This window comes from Gigantopelta aegis, chromosome 7, assembly GCF_016097555.1.
Source record: "Gigantopelta aegis isolate Gae_Host chromosome 7, Gae_host_genome, whole genome shotgun sequence".
Taxonomy (NCBI): Eukaryota; Metazoa; Mollusca; class Gastropoda; order Neomphalida; family Peltospiridae; genus Gigantopelta; species Gigantopelta aegis.
Window position 1 is genome coordinate 30984367 of NC_054705.1, and position 17379 is coordinate 31001745.

Below are 17379 nucleotides of genomic sequence, written 5' to 3' on the forward strand. Positions count from 1 at the left end.
TGTGGGGGAGAGGTGCCCCCGTGCCAACCCACGTCCTGGCTACATACATAAGCGTACGAGACAGGGGAGCGGGGGGGGGGGGGGAGGGACAACTGCCTTCCCCCAGTGCTAGAGCAAAACCTCAAATTCGGGCAAACATTATAGAGATTTTCGGGCAACATGTGCTAACCTGAAACCTTTTTACCACGTATTTCCAACATTCTACCCTCAAAATTGTAATGAATAAAAAATTGCGTAGTGATTCGTTTGCAACCTTATATAGCTGGTGTTTGGTAGTAATACTAATATGAATAAATCCAGATTGGGGCATTTTCATTTAATTCTGGCAAAAACCAGCCCGACCTCTTACAAAACAGGGAGCCCGTATGCCTATGGCTACATCAGTGAAAGTATATGCGTGCGTGCGTGCGTGCGCGCGTGTGTGTGTGTACTATAATATATATATATATATATATATATATATATATATATATATATATATATATACTGATACTATTGATAACTCCTAACGAATATTCTCTTAAGATTTTGAAGCTGACCTGGTTTTTGCATAAGCACTATATACTAGTAATAATTATAAATATAAAGTATATATATCCACCTGTATCCAGAATTAAAGGAATGTATGTTTAACCCCGCCTCCCAATTTAAAGTACGTCATTGTATCTGTAACATATAGTTATGTAACAGATAAATGAAGCTCCACTGGGGGATTGAACCACAGAGTCCAGCGATCGCCCAAATGAGCTAATAGAGAAATTCCCAATAACTATTGCCAGTGGGACACCTGCTACATAGAGAGAGAGAGAGAGAGAGAGAGAGAGAGAGAGAGAGAGAGAGAGAGAGAGAGAGAGAGAGAGAGAGAGAGAGAGAGAGAGAGACATACAGAGAAACAGACAGACAGAGAGAGAGAGAAAGAAAGAGAGAGAGGGAGAGACACACACACACACACACAGGAAGAGACAGGGAAAGACAGACATACATAGAGATAGATACACGCACACAGACACACCACAAACACACACACACACACACACACACACACACACACACAGATAGATTCCATGAGGTTATTGGTAAACTTGTGCGTGGGTGTTTATTGTGTTTACGTCGTACGGTACATACTTATTTATATACTATTAATATATCTATAGACAAATTAGTTCTATATTCATTCAACCAAGTCGACAAAACCATGTGGGCGACTTGTGTATAAAATATTTATTTTTTTACAAATAAATAAAATAATCAATATATCTGTACACAGACAAAAGCGGATATTTATAAACGCACTCATCGTAATATCGACGGAAATACATACTGGTAAACAACGTTGTTACTGAAGAATAATTTTGTAGAAACAAATTGTTTTGCTTAGCTAATTCGGTACAATGTAAAAATTAATATAAAATTGAAATGACAAATGTCAAATTAAAGGGACATACCCTAGTTTTTAAACACTAAGACATGGTGTTTTTTTTTGACTATTGGAACCGTTTTTGATAACTGAAATCATACTTTACTTATCCATTTCCGTACATTCGAAGTGTTTTTGGTCATCCTGGTGTTTTTAATATCACAAAATGCATTTTTCATATTTTTTAAAAACGCACGTGCGTCTGCGAAGTAACAGTTATGGAGTCGAGTTTTAATCTGTTTTAGAGGATATTTCACCATTTCAAAGACACAGACTCTTGTTTCACTCTATTGTAACTTTATCAAAATAGGTTATAGGTTTGTAGATTAAACCAACTTAGTGTGCATTTTCATGGGCTGAAACTAGGATCTGTCCCTTTAAGTGTGCATACTATTTTGTCTGACTATTTCAACCTTAAAGGGACATTCCATATTACATATTAAATATATTTTCTTGTTTGGAATATCAGTGTCTGTATATTCAGTGTGTTTCTGGTCATCTCAGTATTTGTAAGAAGCCCAAACTGGATTTTGTCTTCAAATAATTTCGTACGTACGAAAAAATAGTTTCTAGTTAATAAAATGAAATTTAACCTAGTACAAATATTAGAACTACCAGAAACACCTTTACTATACAGACACTAATATTTTATGCAGAAAAAATATATTTGATATGTAATTACAATCGTTAAAAAGTCTCTGTTAGTCGATAACACCTTAAACATTGCAGCAAACTCGGGAATGTCCCTTTAAGTATAAACTTACTTAAGTCACTAGTAAGAAGGAAATGTTTTATTTAACGACGCACTCAACACATTTTATTGGCGGTTATATGGCGTCGGACATATGGCTAAGGACCACACAGATATTGAGAGAGGAAACCCGCTGTCGCCACTTCATGGGCTATATTTAAGTTACTAGTAGAACAATGGTGTATATTTAAAGGGTTAAAGCATTAATAAACAAAATTTGAGTTCATCATGGATGGCAATCTTTTGTTTACATGAAAGAACACTGAATGTCATGAATTGGCCTTCCCTGTCTCCGGATCTTGGTCCCGTTGAACACCTTTGGGACGAACAGAGACGTTACCATTCGATTTGGAAGGAAATGGTTTATTTAACGACGCACTCCACACATTTTTTTACGGTTATATGGCGTCGGACATATGGTTAAGGACCACACAGATATTGAGGGAGGAAACCCGCTGTCGCCACTTCATGGGCTACTCTTTTCGATTAGCAGCAAGGGATCTTTTATATGCTCCATCCCATAGACAGAATAGCCTTTGATGTACCAGTCGTGGTGCATTGGCTGGAGCGAGAAATAGCCCAATGGGCCCACTGACGGGGATCGATCCCAAACCGACCGCGCATCAAGCAAGCGCTTTACCACTGGGACAGTAAACATCAATGTGTGGCAAGTGATGGAATTCAATTGAGTTCAGTCTGTTTATTAAATAAAATATGAAAGCTTGATACGAGCAAGCGTGTATGCAGGAGGCTTTCACGGGGAGAAGGGGTGGTGGGTCAAAATTTATCTTGTTTAATGCCACCACTAGAGCACATTGATTTATTAATCATCGGCTATTAGATGTCATAAATTTGGTATTTCGACATATAGTTTTGGAGAGGAAACCCGCTAATTTTTTTCATTAGTAGCAAGGGATCTTTTATATGCACCATCCCATAGACAGGGTAGCACATACCACGGTATTTGATATACCAGTCGCGGTGCACTGGCTGGAACGAGAAATAGCGGGTGGTGGATCACGTCATGCTATCCCAGAAATTATACTGAATAAATAGAACATTTGCGCGAGCGGTGTATGTGTGTGCGTGTGTGTGTATGTGTGTGTGTGTGTGTGTGTGTGTGTGTGTATGTATGTGTGTGTGTGTGTGTGTGTGTGCGTGCGTGCGTGTGTGTGTATGTGTGTGTGTGTGCGTGCGTGCGTGTGTGTGTATGTGTGTGTGTGTGTGCGTGTGTGTGTGCGTGTGTGTGTGCGTGTGTGTGTATGTGTGTGGGTGTATGCGTGCGTGCGTGCGTGCGTGCGTGCGTGCGTGTGTGTGCGTGGGTGTGCGTGCGTGCGTGCGTGTGTGTGTGCGTGTGTGTGTGTGTGTGTGTGTGTGTGTGTGTGCGTGCGTGCGTGCGTGCGCGCGTGTGTGTGTGTGTGTGTGCGTGCGTGCGTGCGTGCGTGTGTGTGTGTGTATGTGTGTGTTCGACCACGAACCCACCTCCCTGCACATGCGCCTGATGAGTGCTGCATTTTAAAAACGATTCAATAGATTAATTCATTCAACTTATTTTCGTGCTTCTATCCAATTAAGGTTCAAGCACGCTGTCCTGGGTACATACCTCAGCTATTTGGGCTGTCTGTCCAGACGAGTGGGTTAGTTGTTAAATGTTAGTTGTAAGCGAGAGAGAAGTTGGTGTAGTAGTCTTACACCTACCCACTGAGTCGTTAAAACTCGCTCTGTGTGGGAGCCGGTACCGGGCTGCGAACCCAATACCTACCAGCCTTATGTCCAATAGCTTAACCATGACATCACCGAGACCGGTTTCAGTATATTTTAGCAGAACGTGTGTGTACTTTAATTATTATAATAATTCCGGGTATGTTCAGTGGCAATATTTGCGTGGATGTATGCATTGTCCAAATCAATATATGTTTTTACTAACAATCATGGTTTGCTAAAACTGTATTAATATTTGTTTTGTTTTGTGTTGTCTTCGTTAGTATGACTTGTTTATTAGCTACAACGCAAAATAGTTTATGCTTACAATGAAATGTTAGTGGGCGGATTTATGGAATAACATACTTTCATCATGAACTGCATTGACTTCTGCACATTTCTGTCCAATTTATGTTGGTGCTTATATCCAATTAATGTTCAAGCACGTTGTCCTGACCTATCTGGACTCTCTTTGCAAGATAGTGGGTTAGTGGTTATTGAGTGGTTACCGTTAGTGAGAGAGAGAGAGAGAGGGAGAGAGAGAGAGAGAGAGAGAGAGAGAGAGAGAGAGAGAGAGAGAGAGAGAGAGAGAGAGAGAGAGAGAGAGAGAGAGAGAGAGTTCAATTTAAGTATTAACGCTGTGCATGGCATACTGCAACAGAAATTTGAAAGGGAAAGATATATTCTTTAAAAAAAAGGGGAAATACGATATATTTAATAATGAATGTGCAACGTGGCAAACACTATTTTATTGAGACTTAAAGGTAATATTGACATGGAAACAGCTTGTTTGGAACAAAATTCAGACTATATTTTAGAAAAAATATAATACTTTAATTTAAATGGACATACCCTAGTTTTTAAACACTAAGGTATATTTTGTACTATTAGAGCCGTTTCTGATAACTGAAATCATACTTTACTTACATTTTATTGTTTAGATTATCCATTTCCGTACATTCGAAGTGTTTTTGTTCATCCTGGTGTTTATAATATCACAAAATGCATTTTTCATATTTTTAAAACGCACGTGCGTCTGAGAAGAAACAGTTATTGAGTAGAGGTTTCGTCTATTTTTAGAGGGTATTTCACCATTTCAAAGTAACAGACTCGTGTTTCACTCAATCGCAACTTTATCCAAATGTGTTACAAGTTTGTAGATTAACTAAACATAGTGTGCGTTTTCATGGGTTGAAACTAGGATCTGTCCCTTTAATCTCTTCCGTATATTTCTGGTAGATGTGGGTACGTGTGTGAATATATGTATAATATATATATATGTGTGTGCATTTATGTATGTGGGTATCTCTATGAATATACTGTCATATATTCGTTCCTTATTTCTTTTCTTTTTTTCTTCTCTATCTTTCTTTTCAATTTAAGTCAGTGCCCAAGAGGAGTTTAAAGAATATTTCTTCGTACTAGATATGTCTATGTAATTACCTGTATATATTGCTGCTAATATATATGCTATGTATTGTAGTGCTTTAGGGCCCCAAACCTAGCACTACGTATTCTTCTGGGTCAATTTAGATTATATATATATTTTAATTACCCCCCCCCCCCCAACCCCCGCATCATTAAAAAAAGAAAGAAAGAAAGAATTCGATATATAGTGCACATGACCTTTGCAGGTCACTGGGTTAGTGGTTAGTGAGAGAGAAGTCGATATAATAAAAAAATTACCTTTGTAGATTAGTGAGAGAGAAGTCGATATATAGTGCACATGACCTTTACAGGACAGTGGGTTAGTGGTTAGTGAGAAAGAAGTCGATATATAGTGCACATGACCTTTACAGGACAGTGGGTTAGTGGTTAGTGAGAGAGAAATCGATATATAGTGAACATACCCTTTACAGGACAGTGGGTTAGTGATTAGTGGGAGAGAAATCGATATTTAGTGCACACGACCTTTGCAGGTCAGCGGGTTAGTGGTTATTGAGAAGGAAGTCGACATATAGTGCACATGACCTTAGTGAGAGAGAAGTTGATATATTAACGAATGAATGATTAAAAGATTGTTTTGTTTAACGACACCACTAGAGCACATTAATTAAAATTAATAATCATCGGCTATTGGATGTCAAACATTTCGTAATTCTGACACGTAGTCATCAGAGGAAACCCGCTACATTTGTTTTTGGTGTAATGCAGCAAGATATCTTTTATATATGCACTTTCCCCACAGACAGGAGAGCACATACCACGGCCTTTGTCCAGTTGTGGTGCACTGGTTGCAACGAGAAAAAAAAAACCAGTCAGTAAAATGGATCCACCGAGGTGGTTCGATCTTGCGATGCAAACACCTCAAGCGAGCACTCAACCCACTCAGCTAAATCACGCCCGGATGAATGTTTAACGACACCCCAGCACAAAAATACACATCGGCTATTTATTGAGTGTCAGTCAAATAAAAGGAGAGTACACGAATATGAGTATACGCGCGGTCGGTTTAGGATCGATCCCCGTCGGTGGCCCACTTGGGCTATTTCTCGTTCTAGTCAATGCACAATGACTGGTGTATCAAAGGTCGTGGTATGTGCTATCTTGTCTTTGAGATGATTCAAATATAAAATAATCCCTTGCTACTACTAAAAAAAATGTAGTTGGTTTCCTCTCTAAGACTATGTGTCAAAATTACAAAACGTTTGACATCCAATAGCCGATGATTAATAAATAAAAGTGGTCTAGTGGTGTCGTACAACAAAATAAACAAACCTTATGAATATTTGAATAATATTATTATATAATTACGTAAAACCATTATCACTTTCAACTAAGCAACAACCGACTCATCAAACTAACTGGATTTTTTATAGTTTGAAATTTGTAATAAACTTTTAATATAAAAAACAGAAAGACATGTTTTATTTAACGACGCACTCAACACATTTTATCTACGGTTATATGGCGCCAGATATATGGTTAACGAACACACAGAGGAAACCCGCTGTCGCCACTTCATGGGCTACTCTTTTCGATTAGCAGCAAGGGATCTTTTATATGCACCATCTGACAGACAGGGTAGTACATACCACGGCCTTTGATATACCAGTCGTGGTGCACTGGCTGGAACGAGAAATAGCCCAATAGGCCCACCGACGGGGATCGATTCCACACCGACCGCCCCTAGACTTTTAATAAAATGGGAATAGGAACTTTTTTTAAGTGCCCATATCCAAAAATAGGTTCAGGAACGCCCATCTCGAATTGGGCCTCTGACATCGTCAGGGGGCATGCGGCAGGGGGAAAGTGGTTTTAGTAACCAATTTTACAGAAGCAAGAGTTGCTTTACAAAAGAAGGTCTAATATAGTAAAACATAATAATGGGTTACATTTAACTTTTATTAAGCGAAATTATTTATTATCTCTCCCCCCCCCCCCCCCCCAAAGCAAGTTACCTCAGAAAAGACATATATTTGTTGACACGTGATTATCATGGGTTATAATCCTTAGTTTAATTCTAATTGGTCCGATTGCTAGCCACCCTAATTAACTAAAGACTACGTTATTACAGGTGACAGCTAACTCAAAAGGCAACAAAAGCAATGTACTTTGTTCTGTCTAAATCTAAAGACAATAACTTTTTCAGTAGAAAGAAAGAAAGAAAGAAGTGTTTTATTTAACGACGCACTCAACACATTTTTTTTAATTTACGGTTATATGGCGTCAGACATATGGTTCAGGACCACACAGGTTTTGAGAGGAGACCCGCTGTCGCCACTACATGGGCTACTCTTCCGATAGGCAGCAAGGGATCTTTTATTTGCGTTTCCCACAGGCAGGATAGCACAAACCATGGCCTTTGTTGAACCAGTTATGGATCACTGGTCGGTGCATGTGGTTTACACCTACCCATTGAGCCTTGCGGAGCACTCACTCAGGGTTTGGAGTCGGTATCTGGATTAAAAATCCCATGCTTCGACTGAGATCCGAACCCAGTACCTACCAGCCTGTAGACCGATGGCCTGCCACGACGCCCCCGAGGCCGGGTTTTTTCAGTAGAATGCAAATTAAAACTATTTGACTCCACTGTACTCCCGATTCTCATATTCGGATGCGAAATATGGGGTTCTGAAAACATCGATATCATTGAAACTATTCATATAAAATTCTTAAGACACATCCTACCAGTAAAAAAGTCACCCCACTATTCATGTTATATGGAGAACTAGGAAGAAGACCCCTTAAATTAAGTATTTAACAAATAATTATAAGTTTTTTGGCCCGTATCGTATCTGGTAAACAAACAAAATCATTGTTTTTACTGCATGCATTAATGTTACCCGACTCTTCTGTTAATGGATATACATGTAATTATAAATGGATAAACATGGTCGAAAATATATTTAACCAGCTAGGCATGACAAATGTTTGGATGTCACGGAACTTTTCATCCATAAAAATACTTTTAAGCAAGCAAAATTAAGACAAAACGACCAGTATTTACAACAATGGAATAGTAACATAGCTTTATCATCAAGAGGTAACGTACACTATATTTAAAGAAAATCTTACATTAGAAAAATATCTTATTATATTACCACAAACATTTTGGGCTATATTACTCAAATTTAGAACATCTAATCACTACTTACCAGTCGAAACAGGACGCTGGAACAACACCCCGGTAGAAGATCGAACGTGCACATTATGTAACAGTAATGGCATTGGAGACGAATTTCACTATTTATTCACATGTACTTATTTCACTAACTCCCGTAAACATTTGCTTAAGCCGCATTATTATAATAAACCAATTACGTTGAAATTTAAACAACTAATGACGAATATAAATAGCAAAATAAGTGTTGTCAAGAAATTATGTAAATTAATAAAAGAAATTATTGATAAATGCAGTAAACCCTAAAAGAACACTGGCCTATAATTATTTACAATGTCTATCACTACACAAGTATACATATATATATATATATATATATATATATATATATATATATATATATATATATATATATATATATATATATATGTGTGTGTGTGTGTGTGTGTGTGTGTGTGTGTGCGCGTCTGATTAGCACATTTTGGTAGTAATTATACAATAATGTGTCATTACATTACTTTATTATAATTATATTTTATTATTGCCTTTATTATTCTATTCTATTTGTATCATACTATTGTCACTATTACTGTATTGCATTTGTATTAATACTATTGTACTATTGTCTCCTGTAAACACCCTATTTTGTCACTACAGTTTATATATCATGTTCCTCATATGCCGTTGCGTAATAAAGTTCAGTTCTGTTCAGTTCTGTTCTGAGAGAATAACAATTAATTGAATCGTATATGCACAACTAAATTGCATTTGTATGTAGTTGTAAATGTAGCACATCGAGTCTGAAACTGGAGACACACATTACGTTCCCGACTGTACGCACGAAGCAAGCGGCATGCAGGACCGATCTTATGATTAAAAGAAACCACATTATCTTCCTTTCTTTTAGAGTCATTCTCCCCATCCGACCTAAAACTCCAGATATTCGAATACTTAAAAAATGCTATTAGAATACCAAATTAGCGAGCGTACATTCGGACCGAACACTATAGTAGTGTCGGAAATAGAATAAAAATGATTTTCATAAATTATTCCTTTCATATTAAACTGACAAGTAAATATTTTGTAAATATCTATTTAATGATACTCTACCTAATTTAGCATTTACTTGTTTGGGCTCTCATTGATGTACAAGGTGGTGTTTACTCTTGAAATTAAAATAAATATGTCGGTAAACAGGCGATTTGTGACCTTTATTGGAACAGACTATAACACATTTTGAAGATATGTGTCAATTTCATTTACCCTTAAACAAACTTTTAATTTAAAACTGCAAGTTAACTGATTATTTTGAATTGCAGCATAATTATTAATTATGACCAGCATATTTAGTAAATATAAATTCAATATAAGTACATTAGAAATTTACACAATCTTGCAACCACTTAAAGGTGCTATATCATAGTTATATGTGAGCATCTGTTTGTGATAAAGATTCTCCAATAAAAATTTATTTTCTACTAGTAGATACAATTATTTCCTATAATCATGTATGGGCATATAATTAAAGGTGTAGTTTTTAAATGTTAAAGCAAAAAATTAATAAAAACATAATTTGCAATAGCTGTCACATTACAACTTTAAGATAGCACCTTTAATACCAATATAATATATCACAAACGCAAAATGCTTTTTGACAGTTTTTCTCAAAAGTTACTTATAAATGTCTACAAATATTTGTTTTGGAGAGGAATAGGGGTAAACTGTCATCAGAAACAGTCCCTCACATATTGTAACAGCAATGAAATTGACAATTGTTGACCAAAATGTTTTATAGTCTGTTCCCATGAAGTGCACAAATCACCTATTTACCATCCTTCTTTAATTTCAAGAGTAAACACCACTTTGTACATTAATGATAGCCAAAACAAGTAAATGCTAAAATAGGTAGATGATCATTAAATAGATATTTACATAAAATTTAATATGTAAGAAATAATCGACGAAAATCATTTTTATTCTATTTCCGACAGTACTTTAGTCATAATTACTGTCCGCTTTGCTCTCTTATTGTGTCAGAGTACTAAGCCACCACCCGAATTGCATTACAGCCAAAAACGTGCCTCTGTTACTTGCTATCAGTCTTTTTCCAGTATCCTCCGTATACACAGAACATTAATTTAAGTATTTTGCACACACTAAATTTAGATAGAAAGAAACAGGAGAGAGAGAGAGAGAGAGGGAGAGAGAGAGAGAGAGAGAGAGAGAGAGAGAGAGAGAGAGAGAGAGAGAGAGAGAGAGAGAGAGAGAGAGAGAGAGAGAGAGACAGAGACAGAGAGAGACAGAGACAGAGACAGAGACAGAGAGCGAGAGAGAGAGAGAGAAAGAGAGAGAAATAGAGAGACAAAATAGGGAAATAGAACGGAGTCAAAGAAAGAACAGGGAAAGAAAGAGATGATAGATAATACAAAAAAAAAAAACCCCAACAAAACCTCACAAAACAAACGAAATAGAAAATAGAATGAAGAGGGAACAAAAAAAAAAGAAAACAAAAAAGAAAGAAGAAGAAATAGAAAAACAAATAATATAGAAGAGAAACAGAACATAGAGAAAGATAGAAACTGGAAGGTAAGAGAACAAGAAAAACTAAAGAAAGATGATAGAGAAACTGGAAAGAAGAGAAAAAGAGAGAGAGAAAAAAAAGGAAAAACGAACATAAGACGAAGAGAAAAAGGATGACAGAACGCGCGCGCGTGCGTGCGTGCGTGCGTGAGAGAGAGAGAGAGAGAGAGAGAGAGAGAGAGAGAGAGAGAGAGAGAGAGAGAGAGAGAGAGACAGAGACAGAGACAGAGAGAGAGAGAGAGACAGAGACAGAGACAGAGAGCGAGAGAGAGAGAAAGAGAGAGAAATAGGAGCGAGGGGATGGAGAGAGAGAGAGAGAGAGAGAGAGAGAGAGAGAGATAGGATAGTGTGTGTAGGTGTGTGTGTGTGTGTGTGTGTGTGTGTGTGTGAGCATACTGTGTGTGAGAGAGCATACATAACTACATGTGTATTATGGTATGTAGGAGGACTGCCACTCCCAGGACTGGCTTGACAGAATAAAGCTTGTTCGCAATCATCTTGCCAAGTCGGAAAGATATAATTATATTGGTTAATATGATATTTAAAATCGCTGTATGGGATACCAACACTAGAACGGAGCAAATAGTGCACGTGGCCCAACATTTTCGAGTTCCCTATTAAGCGGCTAAAACTGGCTCTGGGTTACAGGGTAGGAATTGTACTGGGAATGAATGAATGAATGAATGAATGAATGTTTAACGACACCCCAGCACGAAAAATACATCGGCTATTGGGTGTCAAACTATGGTAATGCAAATAAATAAAGTGATGATCAACATCAATATAAAAATTCAAGATTTAAACAAAAACAGTGTAAAGAACTGTGAAAAAACACAAATATAACAGATAGATACTGAATTTTACTCAAAACTTCAATTGTGTGCTGTATTGGCCATTCTCAAAGAGAATGTTACACCCCTGCACCACGGTGAGGTTACGGACGGTACTGGGGTGCGAACCCAGTACCTACCAGCCTTAAGACAGAAATGATATTGTATACGGTATATAATAAAGCAATTTAACTATTTGCATATTTATTCAGTCATTCAAAAACGTTAAAATTAGTCTTCCATGTAAAATGTGTTGAGAACTATAATTTTCTAGGTCATATTGTATACACAAGCATTATTTAATAAGTGACAGTATAACACTATTTAATAAGTGACAATGTCATTAGGTAGGAAGTCTAGCAACTGAAAGTAGGCTTAGAAGGCGTCTTTGTTCAAACATCTCATAGCAACACGGTTGGTCAGGGCCGTACCCTGACCAAAATCCATGGGGGGGCACTAAATTTTATAAATAATTTTTAACATACTATAAAGATTAAACATTTCTATGCTATTACTGGAGATATATAAAAAAAAAAAAAAGGACAAGATTCTCGGGGGGGGGGGCAGCTGCCCCCCCTGCCCCCCGGAGGGTACGGCCCTGTTGGTGAAATATGCGTTGGGCAGAGAAGTAGAAAGAATAATTTTTCAGTCTCTGTTAATTGAGTAAATGTTGGGTTTAGCTGGTGTAGTTTTCTGTATATAGTATATTTCTGTGTTTTGTAATACAGAGGCGAACGAAGTTTTTAGAGGTTCGAGTCATGCACCCATGGACAAAAAGAGAACATTTTGATTGGAGCACGAAGGGGTTTTCGACGCCCGACCCCCCCCCCCCCCCACTCCGCGTTGTGTTTTAATCATATTCTTTAAAACTGCTCTGACGTTTCAGATCTGTGGAGGAATGTGGAAGACAATGCAATAGTTATCTCCCCTGAACACTGCGCACCTGCTGTTTCCGGGTTTAGATCATATCGTTTGTTGTGAGTTGGCAGTCGGTAATAACCTTGCATACACGTAATTTAGCTAATTAAGAAAAGAAAGAAAGAAGCGAATATCTGTTTACTGACACCCTCAGCACATTTTTAAAATATGGCTATTTAGAGTCTAATATATTTATAGTAATTTCGACATTTGGTCGAGAGGAAGGACTGATCGTCTGTCGTTATGACCAGTGACAGTCGTCACATATCACATCATGACATAGACTAAGGCAATTCCTACCACTAAAAGTTAGTTTGTTCTTTTTTTTATTTAACAACACCACTAGAGCACATTGATTAATTAATCATAGCCTAGGCTATTGGATGTCAAACATTTGGTAATTCGGACTCGTAGTCATCAGAGGAAACCCGCTACATTTTTCCTAATGCAGGGAGGGATCTTTTATATATTATGCGCTGTCTCACAGACGGGGGTATAATATCTGCCCGGTCCCCTCCATTATTATTTTTAGTTAGGGTTGGGGTTAAGGTTGGGGTTGGGGTTAGGGGAGGGGGGGACCGGGCGGATATTTTTCCCAGACGGGAAAGCACATACCAAATTCTTGAGGGCGGGACATAGCAAAGCGGTAAAGTGTTCACTTAATGTGCGGTTGCGCTATTTCTTCTTCCAGCCAGTGCTCCATAACTGGTGTAACAAAGGCCGTGGTATGTACTATACTGTCTGTGGGATTTTAATGCACCTCATGCAGTTTATGCTTTATCACTGAGCTACATCCATGTCCAAATTGACAAGTGCAAGTTTTGGTTATGTACCTATATTGAAAAGAATTCCACCCAAATATTGGAGTTGAAATGAAGCAAAAATAGTTTTAACTACTAGTTGATCCATTGGGCTATTTCTTGTTCCAGCCAGTGCACCACGACTGGTATATCAAAGTTTTTGGTATGTGCTATACTGTCTATGGGATGGTGCATATAAAAGAACCCTTGCTGCTAAGCGAAAAGAGTAGTGTATGAAGTGGCGACAGCGGGTTTCCTCTCTCATTGTCTGTGTGGTCCTTGACCAAATGTCTGATGCCATATAACCATAAATAAAAGGTGTTCAGTGCGTCGTTAAAGAAAACATTTCTTTCTTTCTTTTACTATTATGATATACCCCTTACTCTAGTGTCTTCAAACCTGTAGGCAACTGATGGCACAGATGGTTAGGAATCTAGGGATGTTGAGTTTCATCTTGTAAGGTTTACACTGTTTTGCAAGTTTAATGCTAATAGTAAAGTTGAAAAAGATCTGAAAGTTAAGTATGTTGTGTCAGATTTTATTTTAGACATCATCGCATTACTTGACAACCATTTGGTCATCTGAAACTAACACCTTTTAAAACTATGTACACTCTAACTCTATCTTAACATGTAGAGAAGGGATAGACCTGGAAGACACTCAAGCTACTATACTCTGTAAATAAAATAGCAATACATATTACCCATAATAAAGAATTTTATCTGCTTCACAGAGTTTGAATTTTGTATCTTCTTTTTTTTTTTATAAACAAAATGATTTAATATACAAAATTGATTTCTAACTTGTAAAGAAAAATTATTAAAAATAATCAAAATAATCAAATATAGAGTTTCTCAGTTTAGTGGGATAAAACAGTTAAAACATTTTTTTTATTCAAACTGGATTTTGCAATAGCTTTTTGTACTGATTGCTGCTGCAGATTTTGAGGGCTGCATGAGTTTTATAATGTGAATATGTATATGTTTTCCCCTCACAGTATCAACAAAAGAAAATGAGGAAAATGCAGTGGAACTTGCCTATACCGAATGATCTTGAGACCTCAGCATTTATCTGCTTTGAAGACAGATCTGGAACATCCAGAGTTATTCGACATATCCAGGGTTTGCATTTTGGTCATTGTTTTATAAATATTTCTCTTGTCGGAAAGACTCAGAAAGTTTATTCCGAAACATGCGGTCAGGTCATAGGGCTTAATGTGCACATTCAGAGCAAGCTGTTGTAGCACACACCTGTCATGGGCGCAGGTGTCAACCCATACCGGCTCCTCCACCAAATACAGGAATGGGGTTGGGGTGGGACCACCTGCGCTGGCAAGTGCAAGAGAGCACCAGCAGCCCGACCAGGGTCGGTAGTGGGTGGAGGTATTCCGAAACAAGAACTAACCCTTTATATTTCAGTAATGTACATGTATTAAGAAAAAACTGTTGTCATGTGACTTATCATTTTACTACTTGGTCATTATTTAGGGAGTTTTAAATGATTATTTTTCAATTTGTATTTAAAATGGTAAAACAGAATAATACAAGGCTAAACAAAAGATTTGTGAGTAATAGATTTGGTTGGAATATAGCTGTGGTTTTAGAAAACAGATTTAACCCCCCAAAAAGACTACCCTGAGATCATCTATTTTATTCTTACTTTCAGACTGAACGGTGCAACTTCACTAGCTACCCTCACGATGTTCAAAATTGAATCCTATATCACACCTCTGTTGATGGGCTATGTCAACAAGTATGTTGAACTACGCCAAGAAGATTTCCAACTTAGTCTATGGGGAGGCGATGCCGTTTTAAATAACCTTGACCTTCGGCTTCATGTCATCGAAAAGGCGATCCAGTTGCCCATAGTGTTTAAGAGTGGCCACATACACGAGCTACGCATCCACGTTCCATGGACCAAGCTTGGATCTGAGCCTGTCGTGATCACGATAAACACGATTGAGTGTATTCTGAAGGTTCGAGACACCGCGTACGACGATGGGGCCAGTTCTGTATCTGGTGATTCTGGGAAGAAGATCGCACAACAGATCAAAGCCAAGGTGAAGCCGAAACGGCCCGAAGACTACGACCTCCCTCCCGGCTATCTCCAGAGCTTGATGAACCGAGTGCTAAATAACGTTTCCGTGATTATCAACAACCTTATTCTGAAGTTTGTTGAAGACGACATTGTTCTGTCTCTGAATGTGAAGTCGGCCGAATGCTACAGTGTCGACATTGGGTGGAACCGTGCGTTCGTGGATCTCGTCCCTCCAGAACTTGTCTTGAGAAAAGTCATCAACATCTGTGATCTGACTGTTTGCCTGGATAAGACAAACTCCAGCGGGAAGATTGAAAGCTATCAAGAACCGCTACTCTATCGTTGTTCCGTATCTTGTCGGTTACACATGGCCTACGATGGCGTGAATGCCAAGACGCCAAAGGCGACGCGATTTAATCTCGCTTGTGATCAGTTGGAGTTGTCCTTGTCTGACTGTCAACTGCCGATGTTTTTAAGACTTATCGAGCTGTGTATTGCACTGTATTATGGGACACGCCAGTTTCACGAGGATGAAACTAAAGAGCCGGATAGACAGGAAGTGGACAGAGTTAGTGTTGGTGACATCGGTGAGTTGAACTTTCTCACATCATGCAGTCATTATATAGGGTGTAAACTACCAAATCAAATCCCATAGACGACAGTAGTAACATATGTGGCTAAAATTCCTACCTGCAGCGTATCAATCGACAAACCATTGGGCTATTTCTCGTTCCAGCCAGTGCACCACGACTGGTATATCAACGGTCGTGGTATGTACTACCCTGTCTTGATGGTGCATATAAAAGATCCCTAGCTGCTAATCAAAAAGAGTAGCCAATGAAGTGGTGACAGCAGGTTTCCTCTCTCAATATCTGTGTGGTCCTTAACCATGTGTCTAACGCCATATAACCGTAAATACAATGTGTTGAGTGCATCATTAACTAAAACATTTCTTTCTTTCTTTCAATCAACATAAATGCCACAGATGTAAATACTACCACCCCTCACCCTTAAAATGAATCAGAAAAAAATGAGGGTCAAGCTGCTCATTTCTGAGATAACGAGTAGTGTCTATGACTACCCTAGTTCCGCACAAAATTCGAGTACTTTTTTTTACAGGAACTCCATACATGTTTCAAGCACAAGGCTACTTGACACAGTGGTACTAGATGGAATAAAATTGCATATTTGTTTTACCCAGATGAAACTATTTTTTTTTACAACCAACACACTCACATTTATCACCAATCACAGGACTTGTGGTGTTCACTTCTCTATCAAAAGTTTGGTGCACCTCAAACTTTGACCCAGACGGAAGTTATTTGGTTTAGTACTACCTATAGGGAATAACTAATAATGATATTGGATATCGGCTTTATCCCGTGAAGGTAAGAATGTGTAATTTCTTATTCGGCCTGAACAGGATAAAGCCAATATCCGACGTCATTAACTAGTTATTATCTTTATCCTGCAGACCATAAAAATTAAGGGGGAAAGCTGTTATTTCTGGTACTTCAGCTACGTTGTATGATGACCTAGTAGAGGTCAAATAAGTGATTTTGTAATGTAGCTATATGTGTGTGACGTCACATGCATAACATCAAAAGTCGTATCCGTCGGGGGACCCATTGGGCTATTTCTCATCCCAACCAGTGCTCCACAACTGGTGTAACAAAGGCCGTGGTATGTACTATTCTGCCTGTGGGATGGTGCATATATACAAGATCCCTTGCTGTTAATCGAAAAGAGTAGTTCATGAAGTGGCGACAGCGGGTTTCCTC

At 38.2% G+C, this 17379-nt stretch overlaps 1 protein-coding gene across 1 annotated transcript in view; it reads left to right on the forward strand.

Annotated features, from left to right (window-relative positions):
• Positions 1-12794: 12794 nt before the first annotated feature.
• The window catches only part of LOC121378021 (vacuolar protein sorting-associated protein 13B-like), a 92560-nt gene continuing 87975 nt past the window's right edge, over positions 12795-17379 (forward strand). The window contains exons 1-3 of the mRNA XM_041506118.1: positions 12795-12835; positions 14559-14682; positions 15227-16185. Coding sequence (XP_041362052.1) covers positions 15261-16185 — 925 coding nt within the window. The 5' untranslated portion in view covers positions 12795-12835; positions 14559-14682; positions 15227-15260. The remainder of the gene's footprint in view (positions 12836-14558; positions 14683-15226; positions 16186-17379) is intronic.